Below are 12,143 nucleotides of genomic sequence, written 5' to 3' on the forward strand. Positions count from 1 at the left end.
ATGCAATTCTTCTGCATGTGTTTGTAATCACAAATGGAATTATTTGGAAATGTAATGAGAATTGGTGACCCCATATATTATTTTTTATCAAAGAAATTTGAATATAAATAAATAAATAAACAGGTCAATCTACTAATATTACTAGCAAATGCATCTGATCCTATTTTTCCTCACTCCCATAGGTATTAATAACAGGTTGCTCCTCTAAAACTAACAAAGAATATGATTAGACGGTTTCCAATTAATCTTTTTAAGTATAGTGGTCTATATAGAAACACCACTCTTTCAGAGCGAACAGATTATTAAATTGAGAAAAGTATCCTCATAATCTCCCGATTTCCAATTAATATTTTTAAGTACGGTGATCTATATAGAAACACCACTCTTTAAGATCGCACAGATTACTAAATTGAGAAGAGTATCCTCTAACATCTCTCAAATTTCAATATCAAGGGCAAAAAATGTTTACATCCTTAAGAAAATCCATTCACTCCGAAAACACCATACACACTGATCACAACAAAACGCTGGAGAAGGAATACACAAAACTAAAATGATCAAGTTATTTTTCATTAATTTTGCATTTTGACAAGATTGTCAACTGAATTATAAAACTTGGGAGGATGTCTATATAAAGAATAAGCAATTGCTTTGAATATGTAGTTAAAAAAAGATGGTCAAAAAAGAATAAGCCATTGCTTTGAATATGTGGTAATGGAAGGATCCCCACACACATCCTTTCATATAGTTAGTGTATACATACTCTCATTCATGTCTTTTCTGACAAGCAACATGTACATACCACGATATATGCTCATGTGTGTATGCTCTGTTTCATTCCTCTGTAATTTCAACAATATAAAAACAGAGAATGCCGAGATATCTCCACATTTCAAGAAAACAAATTACTTTCCTCGCTTCTTCATCTCACCATAGAGTATCACGCCAAACACAGTGAATGAGTAGCCGAGCATGCCGGTGATCGATACAGGATTGCGGAACAGCAGAATGGAAACCACCACTGCGACAGCTCCTTTGGCATTCCCGAGTACCTGAGGTACAAAATGGTGAATATACCATCAAACGGCAGTGGAGTATAAAGATGATTTAAATGCCGAGTTTTGATTTGAAAACCATTTAGGCTTTCTAATGAACTTTCGATAATGAGAGGGTTTCAAGGGGGGAACTCATACTCAAGCTGAGTAAAACTTGCATTTTGAAGCCCAAAATTGTACCCAAGGTGCTTATATCTCAACACGGCCTACAATTTTAATTGTACCGTGTGTATATTCAGAAAGCATGGTACAATGTAAGTTGTACATGTTCAGATGGGAGTCATTGCCTCTCGATGGTCATACAAAAGTCAGAAAGAAGACATAAGCCTCTATATGAAGTTTCAAACCTAGTCTACAATTTTTACTGTAGGGCCTTAATACATAAACATGGTTAAGGAATACCCCGTTTCATAAAATTCCATCTAAAAATAGCTGAAAGGGTGTAAAAACTAAAAAAGGTGCAAAATGAATGTTCATTGATGTATGAAAATTTACTTCAAATCTAAGGCTCAATTGGGTCTAATGATTGATGAAAACAAAGAAGATTTACAATAGAAATGGCAGAGCCAGGTTATCCAACCTAAACATATGGAGCAACAAAAATGATATGCATAAAGTTTATGAAAAAATTAACAGCCTGCACAAAAAATTGGAAGGTAAAAAATCATTGACGTGAACCATCAAAAGACCACCGAAAATTATTTTAAGAAACAAAAATCTTTAGAGATTTTCTTCTGTGAGGACCGGAAAGAAATTACACACCTGAAGCGTCAAGGGGCTAGTGTGTTTGGTAACCAAAAAGTTGGTGAGATTCACAAAATAAGCCATTATTGAGTTGACGAGCAAATACAAGATAATACGTGGATCTTGCTTGGCCAAGGCAATCGTAATGCCAAGCACATTTGATTCCATGATAAGAGTAGCCGGTAATAGCACCACAATAGCAATGGGAGCCATGTACAGAAGCAGGTTCATGGAGTTCAGCTTTTCGCTGTAAACATATTGATATATATGTAATAGTACACACCAAACATCAGATAAAAACTGATGTACAGCTAGGAAACTTCAAGGAGATGAAAGATTTTAGCATTAGATCTACAAAAACAATTAGGGCATTATAAGATATGTATAAATTTTTACCCCTCAGATGACAACAAGATGCCTTGTAGAACCGACTTAAAAGCTCTGGCAGCAGTTGCTGCTATACACATAATGAAGCCATATAGATGAAAACTAGGTTCTCCCTGCAGCAAATAACATTAAGATTAACTCGTCGCGACACTATCTTCACATTCTATAAGTATGGCTCTATACAAGCATAATCTAGTCCTTAATGAGATTGCCTGTGAAACTGACATATTGTTAATCAATTGAGAAAACAATTGTAAATTGCGACAATTTTGAAATGGACAAAAACCATTTTACAACCAGACAATAAGGAGATGTTCATTTTTCTTGATTGACCACAGTATTTAAATATTGGTAACAAGGAATACACTACAACAGCAACATTTTAGGGCTTGGTTGCTCTACTACTCATCCATTCAGATCCCATCCTTAAACATCTCTATTATTGAGCGAATTTAGGATTTTTTTGCTCAATTATCCAAACATTTAGAAACTGGCATAACCATCTCTATAGTTGAGAAACAATCAAGGGTTTTAACCAGCAACCAATATCCCACCCATTTAGAAACTGGCATAGAACATCTACAATTGATCAACAATGTGGGCGGAATCTTCAATATTTTATCAGTAACCCAAACATTTACAAACTGGCATAGAACATTCAGAGGATGAAACATAGACCATTCTGATATCTCAGACTAATCGTTGGACCTACTTCACATTCTCTGGTCTGAGCTCCCTCTTCTCATTAACATTCAGAGGATGAAACATAGACCATTAACTGGGAATGGTCAATATATTAATCCCCATCCCCAATGTACACCATACAACTAATGAACTATGATAATAAATCCTGCATTTGCAACTACACAGTATCAAATTAGACATGTAAAGTTACACCACATCAATATATGATCTCTTCTACTATTAACAAACACTCTATTACCTTCCGTGCCACAAAGATACACTCGTTGGCCATCTGGAATTTTTAAGGGGCAGGATAGTGTAGGATCGGAAAGTATAGTATATAAATACAGTAGTATCGTGATTCCATGATATCAACTCGGACATGTACAATGACAACAGCAGCAAGAAAAGTGCAGAAACCTAGTATAAAATAATCAAGAAGTTGTGGAAACCTAGTAAAATAATGCAAGAAGATGTTGAAAACTTCATATATAAAAGCGCATTCCCAGGGAATGCACATGCAGAGATGTGGATCTGATGTTAAATGCAATAAATAAGTGGAAACCCTTCAACGAAGCTGTGGAAACTTTCAAATAATGTAAGAAAGGTGCACAATCATTAAAACAACTAAGCAAGATTTGGAAACTCTGACAAAAAACATTGCGAGAACGGTGTGGAAACCCTCATAAAAGATTTGGAAAAGATAGAAAAAGAATGCAAGCAAGATGTGGAGAAAAGATCTGGTGTAAAACAATTCAAGAAATATATGGAAAGCAATATAAGCAAAGAACATTGCTGAAAACAATATATCAAAAAATGTGAGTTGGAAAAAATAATAATATAAAATCTAGTCACAAAACAGAATGAAGAGGGATAAAAAAAAAAATAGTGATAAACTAACCCCGCTGGCGATGATAACGCCTCCAACGACGGGTATCAAGGTAGCATAGGTGAGCCACGACTCTCTTTTGAAGGTCATGAGGTAGGCGAAGACGGCAGTGAAGAAGGGAGTGGTGGCTCCAACAGCTTGATTGAAGGAGACGGGAAGGAAGCGCAGACTGATGTTGCCACTCACAACCGATGCACAGAACACGATGCTGAGCACCGAGATCTTGAAGAATTGGACACGGGACCGAATGCTCTGCATCGGGACCATCTTGAGCCACGCGATCCCGACATAGCTCAACACTGCGCATGCTGCCATGTGGCACATAGTGAGGAAGATTGGGTACTTGAATCCATAGTTGGAGAGAAGATACTTGTTGAGCAAGAGGACCCCTATGTTGGAGAAATACCATGAGCCAATCAAGCTTAGGGTGAACATCCTCCCCGATGATGATGATGATGACTTCCCGTTGTTGCCTCCACCTGGGGACGGTAGGCCGTGTGGCAATACTCCATTGGTGGACGACCCTTTCTTTTCTCTCCCGGGCAATAGAGAGGTTGTCATCATCTTTATATATAAATCTATACGTCAACTGTGCCCACTTCAAGATCTGATCAGATTAGGGTTTAGGATTGCAGCGTTGCCAGAGATTAGGGTGTTGCCATAGCCGGAAATTAGGGTGTATAGAGTCGGGAGGGTTTGTGTTTGTGGATGAGAAAAGATAGGATCAGGCCATGTGTGGGAGAATGAGTGAGGGGGTTGGATCTTGTCTGCTGTCTGCGTGTGGGGGATGAGGAGGGATCTGTGCAAATGGAGGTGGGAATGGAAGTCTTTCTTGTTTGATGCACGGAGAGAGAGAGAGGGAGAGAGAGAGAGAGAGAGAAGGCACGCAGACACGCAGACACGCAGGACTCGTTCATGGGACGTGGGTCAGGAAAGCGGAAAAGCCAGAGACAATGGCCAAAAGAAAAGGAATGCGCACAAAAAACAGGGGAGGGGGGGAGGGGTAAGTAAGTGTGCCAAACGTGTGGTGCGTGGTCACTGGTATCTATCGTTTGATGTCATTGTCACTCCCTCAGGGAGCAGCCAGCCAGCAGCAGGGGAAGAAGGTGAATGGAATGGAATGGAGAGCCAGCCTAGAGACCATTCGCTGATATGTAAATGGCGGGCCGGGGTGGGATGGGCCGGCCTCGCCCAGCCAGCCATGAAATGACTGACTAGGAGGTGTTGTTTTGCTCGACTGACTTTGAGTTCCATCCCAATCAATCGACTTCTTCTGTCTTATATCTTCATCTCGACCGTTGCGCCACTCTCGTTGATTTGTAAAAGAAGCACGATACTTTTGTTGGGATATGTACTTTAAATTCTGATTACTATGTATTTGATCCACCCGTACGTGTCTCTCTCGTTGTCCCCTCCATGTGGCTACGACCTCATTTAGTGACTTTGCCTTTGTTCTATGTGTATCAATCAATACTTGTTGAATGGCGTGTGCATCCTAAATGTCGTGTTCATAGATAGAGCCTTGCACTATGCTATGTGATATGACATGGCACAACCCAAATTCACGACATTTATGTTATTTCAATGTAGAACGAATGTCCGGTTAGTTTGATGTGTAATCATCAGTTCATTTATTAGTGATGCTCACCTCATTCTTCACCCTCCACATGACGCGCATGTGCATTGTGAACCACAATTAAGTTGGTCTTCATATGTTTCTGTTTTGAGAGATGTTGACCGCAAGTAGTCAAATGTTCTATATTAATGAAGATTCAGTTTGAGAAAAAAGATCTCACATGACATGTCACAAGCGAATTCACAGTAACATACACTAAGGGCATACATTTGACCCATGTCCCCGTTTTCACGCCAATTTGACAAGTGTACAAGATAACAACGAATGTACAAGCTCTTGAGTATTCATGTTTTGTGTAATTATGGTTCATAAGAGGCTACTTCATAGTAATCCCATTATTTAATGTATTCATGATCATCGAGATCTGAGTCATGTGATCACCAATATCTCAAACCACCACGCATGACATGGTATGAGTCAAAATCCATATTAAATGGCCATCAAGAAATCAACTCATATTCGCCAATGGCAAGAAGAAGGTGCAAACTAGGGTAGCTATCAGTCGTGTGTGTGTGTATATATATACACCAGAATAGCAATAGGTCTATGTCCAATCTAAAATATCTAAGTGGGGAGGAAACTAAATGGTTGCCTACTCATATCATGGGAATGTCTTTGGTATGTTATCAGTTATTGCGTGCGTGATCGTACCAATACTCATATTTTCCTTGGAAACATGTGATGAGAAATAACATTATGCTCATTTTGCATAAAGTTATTTCTTGTGTGCCCAACATTGGTTGTCATAAATGTATATAGACTACCATTTTCCAACATGCAACACAACTAAAAAAACTAACTATAACCATTTCTAAAATTTGGGAATTATACAATACAAATGAACCAAGTAGAACACTCCATTAAATGAGTAATAATTCTTAGATAACTATTTTAGTTTTTAATGTAGACTTACTGCCCATTGATGAATTGAGTAAAATCTATGCACAAAGCTCATTTGAGCAAATATAATGTTTTCTGCAACCTGTTTGTATAATCAAATGTTGATAGGGAAGGCCATGTGATGGTATAATTGTTACTTTGTACCAAACCCATGAAACTTGGTTCTGATTCCTTTAAGAATTCACCATATACACTTGTTTACATTTTATATTGACTCGGGTAACTTGTGTTGCTGATCGTATGCATGGAAAAGTCATGACATGTGTTTCTTGTTTATTGCAAATAATACATTCCGCATATATTGCGACACCAAACAATTTATGGCATCATCCATAATATTGTGTGTTTGCATGCTTCCAAAAAGGATGAATCCAAGCATTGCACCATGACTCCATACAACATATCAATAATACCAAATCATTCTACAAAAGCATATATTCAAGCCGAAGGAAAAAATACTTGTGAAGTTCATTTATACATATGCATCAATGGTTGTTACCCTTTCATGCTAGTTGATAGATCAATTCCAAACAACACAAGCATCATTATATGTACACAAGTTTGGGTACCATTGGATATAATAAAAGTTAATGCATGTCGAGTAGGCCCAAATCATGTTTTTCTTCGTGTTTTGTATTTGAGAAGAAGTTGGAGATTAAAATGCCAAACAATTTAATCATACATCATTAGGATTTGATAATGTATTTACTTGTGATTTTGGGTGGAAGAAACAAAATAGGCATATCATAATTAAGGAGCAATGTTAAATGCTAATTTAAATTATGGGTAGGACAAGTGAGAAGGTGGTTTTTGCCTATGACTTGGGACAACTCGCAGATTGAGGACAAGTGGAACATGTCGTGGTCTATGAAGCTAATACATCTCTTAACTATAGACCCACGACATGTCGGGGACTAAAGACCCACTTTAACACAATATCCTATAGACATTATTAAGGTTCTATTGTTGGGACCATAGTACGTAAAATTCGTGTTCGTCTAGTATAACATTCGTTTTCCTACGTTGGAAAACGAATGCGAATGTTATCCTAACATTCTTGTGTTTTTTTTTTGTTTTTTTCCCATTTTTTTAATGTTTTTTATTGTTTTTTTTTCATTTTTACGCTTATCTACCTCATAATAAATAGTTAATCCAAAAGTATGATATTTATCATTCTTTGAGGGTGTTTTTCTTTCGCGAATGATTTAATCATTCGCGAATGCGAATGCACGTATGGTACGTATGGTTCATACTATGGTTGGGACTAAGCTTTCATGTTGCAAATCATGGTGTGCTTGAGTTCCTATGTATAATAATACATTCGCCATATTTGGTGGTATGGGTATTTGTATTTGTCCCTCATCCTTTGCTCATGGTTGGTTTGTATGGTTAAAAACCCATTATCGATTCATTTCCATGATTTTTTAATTACTTGTTTATCACCAAAATTAATCATAATAATAAATTATAGTTTAATACATCTCTTAACTTGCATGGATTATTTAGGTTTTTATTATTTTGTAAAAGAAGTTGTTTGTCCCCACACTTCACGTGAATGTGCATAACAAAGATATGATATTGCCTTTGTCAAATATAAGAATGAACACTACCTCACAACACATGTTGACTTGTGCTTTACATGGCAAGGAAAACAATTGTGCTTGCCCGCGCTACCTCAAAATTCTAAATAACAATAGTATGCATGCCCCCACTCATTCATTTATGTCGTCACCTTGTGATGATAACTCAACAAATATATTTCTCATCTTAGTGTCAATGTTATTGTTATGATATAAAGAACACATAAAGTCTTGCTTGATAATATGTATATAAAAATCATAATTATCCAATAATTCCCATGAAGACAACTTGTTTTAGAAAATTGATGCAATAATCTCCCAATAGACAAATAATACAAGGCAAAAAAAGTGTCATGTGAAATGCGCCAAACATGAGGAAGCGAGAGATGAGAAATTAGTCGCAAGAAGATAATCAAAACAATAAACATATCTACATGGATATTCGAAAGGAAAGAAAATATAAATAGAAATTCCTACTTTATGTGAACATGAATAAGATTGTAGTAGAAAATGAATGACGCATCATGTTGGTGTCAAGATTTCCAAAGCAGCATGACAAGACACCTTTTATGCATGATAGCATGCCCCCCCGGATGGGTCATGATCTATCAATTATGTGGGATTCTAATCCCAATAAGAAAAGCATAGTACATCCAAAAAATATGATAAAGTGTCGAGGAATGCAATGACTTGTTATTTCCATATTATGCATGATCTCCTCAAGTTTTGCACCATCGATGTCTTCCTAGAGAGACACAAAGTTCCAATTTCTAGGACCTCTACAATTCCTTTACCACTATCATGACTTATGGAGTAAATGTTTCAACACATGGGGTCTACAAGACATGGTTAAAAACATTATTCTTTAAAAAAAAACATTATTCTTTATGTTAATGCCATGCTGCCCATAAATATCCTTTCTTTTATTTGGGCATGTAAGAAATGTATGGGTAAAAGTTTCTACCGTTGTCCCACACATATTTTTTAATCTATTGGCCTTCTAGTTTGTACATAAACCCTTTTTATAAAAGTGTGAAGTAATTATCAAATTTAGGTTTATATCAACCCCAAAATTGCTTGAATGTCATTCGTGAGTAGCCTAACTTGAATGCGATACTCCCCATAAATAATTCAATCGAAGTATTTGTGAAGTTTGAGGAGAGATTCAATTGAATTCCCTTCAAATGATTTGTTTCCAAGTGAACAATTTGCTATGCTAAAATCACGTATCCTTTCTTTTATTTGGGCGTGTGAGAAATTTATGGATAAAAGTTTCTACCGTTGTCCCACACATATTTTTTAATCTACTGGCATGCTAATTTGTACATAAACCCTTTTAAAAAAAGTGCTAAGTAATTGTCAATTTTAGGGTTATCTCAACCCCAAATTTGCTTGAATATCATTAGTGCGTAGGCTAACTTCTACTCCCAATGGCATCATGCAAATCCACAATCTAAGGGATGGAAGGGTAAGGATGGGATTATGTTAAACATCTTAGTACACCACATGTAGGTTAAAGGGTGATTTGAGTTTCTATGAATTGGTAAACATCACTCATACTTTAGAACACTGTGCTTCCAATGGGTCACTATCGAGTCCCATGGGGTCACATTCTTCGTGGTGGGCTAACTAAAGGATTGGGGTCATAATTCCCCAATTTCGGATACAACTTCTGGTTTGAAGTGGAATTATGCCATACCTTCTTTTATGTAACATAGCTGATAGTTATTGGTCCACTTGTTTCATATATGACATCATTTGTTTGATCAGATGATTAACTAGCCTTTTTATCACAATAGAAGTGAGATGAAATGTCTCCTTCAGTTTTCACTATGTACAATTCTCAAGTAATCTTTAAAAAAAAAACTCCCCAATTGTGAAGATTACATCATACTTCAACACATAAAAGCACTTATCTCTCAAGTCCATGCAATCGTGGAAGCCCCAACGGCACATTAAGTTAAACTAAACTTGACACATGCCTAATCACTACATTGATTAATAAATATGTTTATCTTAATTAAATAGTTTATTTCCACGGAGCATCGATATATTATGGACCGATCAAACCGGTGTCATAATATACTTCGTATACTACGTGAAATATACACGGAGTACCTGATTAACTAAGTATAAAGAAATAGGAGAAAACACTAAAATAATTATGTTACATGCATAAGGTAGGATTTGAACCATGTACCTCCATAGTAACAATTCCAAGCCTTACCATTGTAGTAACACATTATAAGTAAAAAAATTATACAAAACTTTATCTCATGTAAATATTCTAGATAAGCAGATAGAAAAACTTATCCATGCATACACACTCGAGTTAAATAGAATAAGCTAATCATGCACATGTAGTGTGCATGAACACTTGAGTTAAAGGAAAAGCATGATGCTTGCATGTGGTAAACTTAGACTCTCCCATCACTATATAAGGGTGGGGAAACAAAATGTAAAGGTGGATTTTTTTGGGTTTCTAAATATTGATCTAATACATTATACACGGGTGTTTCACGATTTTTCTTCTATCTCTTTTCCAATCTATTGAAAAGTTAGGGTTGATTTCTTGGATTATAAATACTAATTATTCTAATACACTATAATCGTGAAATTCACGAGATTCCTATCTTTCTCTTTCATATTCTTATTAGCCTTAAACTTCTCCTCCTCCTAGTCTAAAACCTCGGCGGTTTCCTCCCAACTCACACAACGATCCGACGCTGAAAGGCACGCCACCGGTTTCATGGAGCATCGATCTATTATGGGCAACGTGATATTGTTTTGGGAGGTTGTTGCGACGAGGAGGGAGACCAAGCAAACTTAGCTTGTCTGATGCTTGACTTCGAGAAATCCTATGATAGAGTGCAATGGTATTTCCTTGAAGAAGTGATGAAGGTGATTGAGCTACCATGGGAATGGACGTGTGCTGCTCAAGTCTTATATAAGAATGGCTCAAGTAAGGTGTTGATTGCAGGGAGGAAATGAGCTAGAATCTCTCTAGCTAGATCCATCATGCAAGGTTGTCCTCTCGCCCCCTTTTTATCCCTCTGTATTACTGAAGCAATGTTTGCCTTTTTGAATAGTCAGGTGGTAAATTTACATGGTCTTTCAATCCCTAACACACGGAAGTCCTTGCTCAACTCGGAGTTCGCGGACAATACGATGCTATACCTCCAAGTTAATGAAGTGAATAAGGGGAGGGCATAGATTGCTATCGATCACTTTTGCAAAGCATTGAGAGCCGCCATCAATTGGAATAAGTCCAAGGGTTTTTGGATTAGCTTGGAGGTAGGGCCGGTATGGAAACCAAATGTTGAATACAGATGGATTGCAAAAGGGTAAGGCACCAGATATCTGGGAATGTGGATTGGTGTAGATATCGACAAAAGATTACAGTTGAAACAAATTCAAAGTAAAATTTGCGACAAAATCTGCATTTGGTCAAGGATGGATTTATCATTAGTTGGTAGGATCATAGAAACTAACCATGTGCTCTTGTTTATGATGTGGCATGTGGTCTCAGTGTGGATGTTTGACAAGCATGCTATTCGTATTGTTAAAGCGCGTATTAGGGGTTTTCTATGGGCTAGGAATAGGAAAGACAATGCAACAACTAAAGTATCATGGTCTACGTTGATTCTTCCCAAAAGTAAGGGGGGTTTAGGATTGATTGACCCTGGAGTACAAAGTCGGTCATTGTTATGCAAGATATTGGTAAGGAGCTTGCTGCCTGGAAATAAGTTATGGAAAACGTTGATTTATAATAGGAGCATCCTTTGGAGTCCATGACTTGGTGGGGCGTTGGAAGCCGCATAAATCATGGCTATTTTGTATGGACTTAAAGCTTAGGAAATCTAATCGGTTGGCTGATCACACGTGTATGTTAGTGATGAAGGTGTGGGGTATGATCTGTGGGCATCTTAGTCGTATAGGTCCAAGTACTAATGTTGAATGGATGCACCAACCCCTATTGTGGAACAAGACCTTAAAGTCGACTCAGGGAATGATGCTTGGCTAGAGCAAGGGTATGTCATGGGCTATATTACATGGTGTTGGGATTCATTCAATGGCAGATTGGATGCAATTGTCCGCTAGTAATCGGGATAAATTATATGAAAATGTGGGAAAGTTCAGAAATGGCAGGAAGATGCTTGACCTAGTCGATCAAGTTGTTTACTATGTTCCTATTAGTAATGGGGAAGAGGGTGAATGGTTCGGGAAATGTGATGATACTAGAAAAGTTATCAATGCCAAGGGTCTAG

The 12,143-nt window shown here is 37.2% G+C and overlaps 1 protein-coding gene across 1 annotated transcript; it reads right to left on the minus strand.

Moving 5' to 3' along the window:
- Positions 1–549: 549 nt before the first annotated feature.
- On the minus strand, positions 550–4,531 carry LOC147868098 (putative sugar phosphate/phosphate translocator At3g11320). Its single transcript, XM_087315311.1, has 4 exons — positions 3,772–4,531; positions 2,196–2,299; positions 1,818–2,046; positions 550–1,052 (listed from the first exon to the last, which is right to left on the minus strand). Exons 1-4 carry the CDS (start codon positions 4,321–4,323, stop codon positions 906–908), a joined length of 1,032 nt encoding a protein of 343 aa, XP_087171437.1. The 5' UTR covers positions 4,324–4,531; the 3' UTR covers positions 550–905.
- Positions 4,532–12,143: the final 7,612 nt, after the last annotated feature.

This window comes from Azolla caroliniana, unplaced genomic scaffold (genome assembly GCF_043228905.1).
Source record: "Azolla caroliniana isolate FFs.n. ecotype wild unplaced genomic scaffold, voAzoCaro1.0.p SCAF_1, whole genome shotgun sequence".
Taxonomy (NCBI): domain Eukaryota; kingdom Viridiplantae; phylum Streptophyta; class Polypodiopsida; order Salviniales; family Salviniaceae; genus Azolla; species Azolla caroliniana.

Excerpts from the sequence above, each read along its gene's own strand:
- LOC147868098 (XM_087315311.1), bottom strand. The coding sequence starts at position 4,323 with ATGATGACAACCTCTCTATTGCCCGGGAGAGAAAAGAAAGGGTCGTCC. Across the intron at positions 2,300-3,771 it reads GCGTTATCATCGCCAGCGGG|GGAGAACCTAGTTTTCATCT; the intron begins GTTAGTTTATCA and ends TATTTGCTGCAG. Across the intron at positions 2,047-2,195 it reads ATCTTGTTGTCATCTGAGGG|CGAAAAGCTGAACTCCATGA; the intron begins GTAAAAATTTAT and ends ATATGTTTACAG.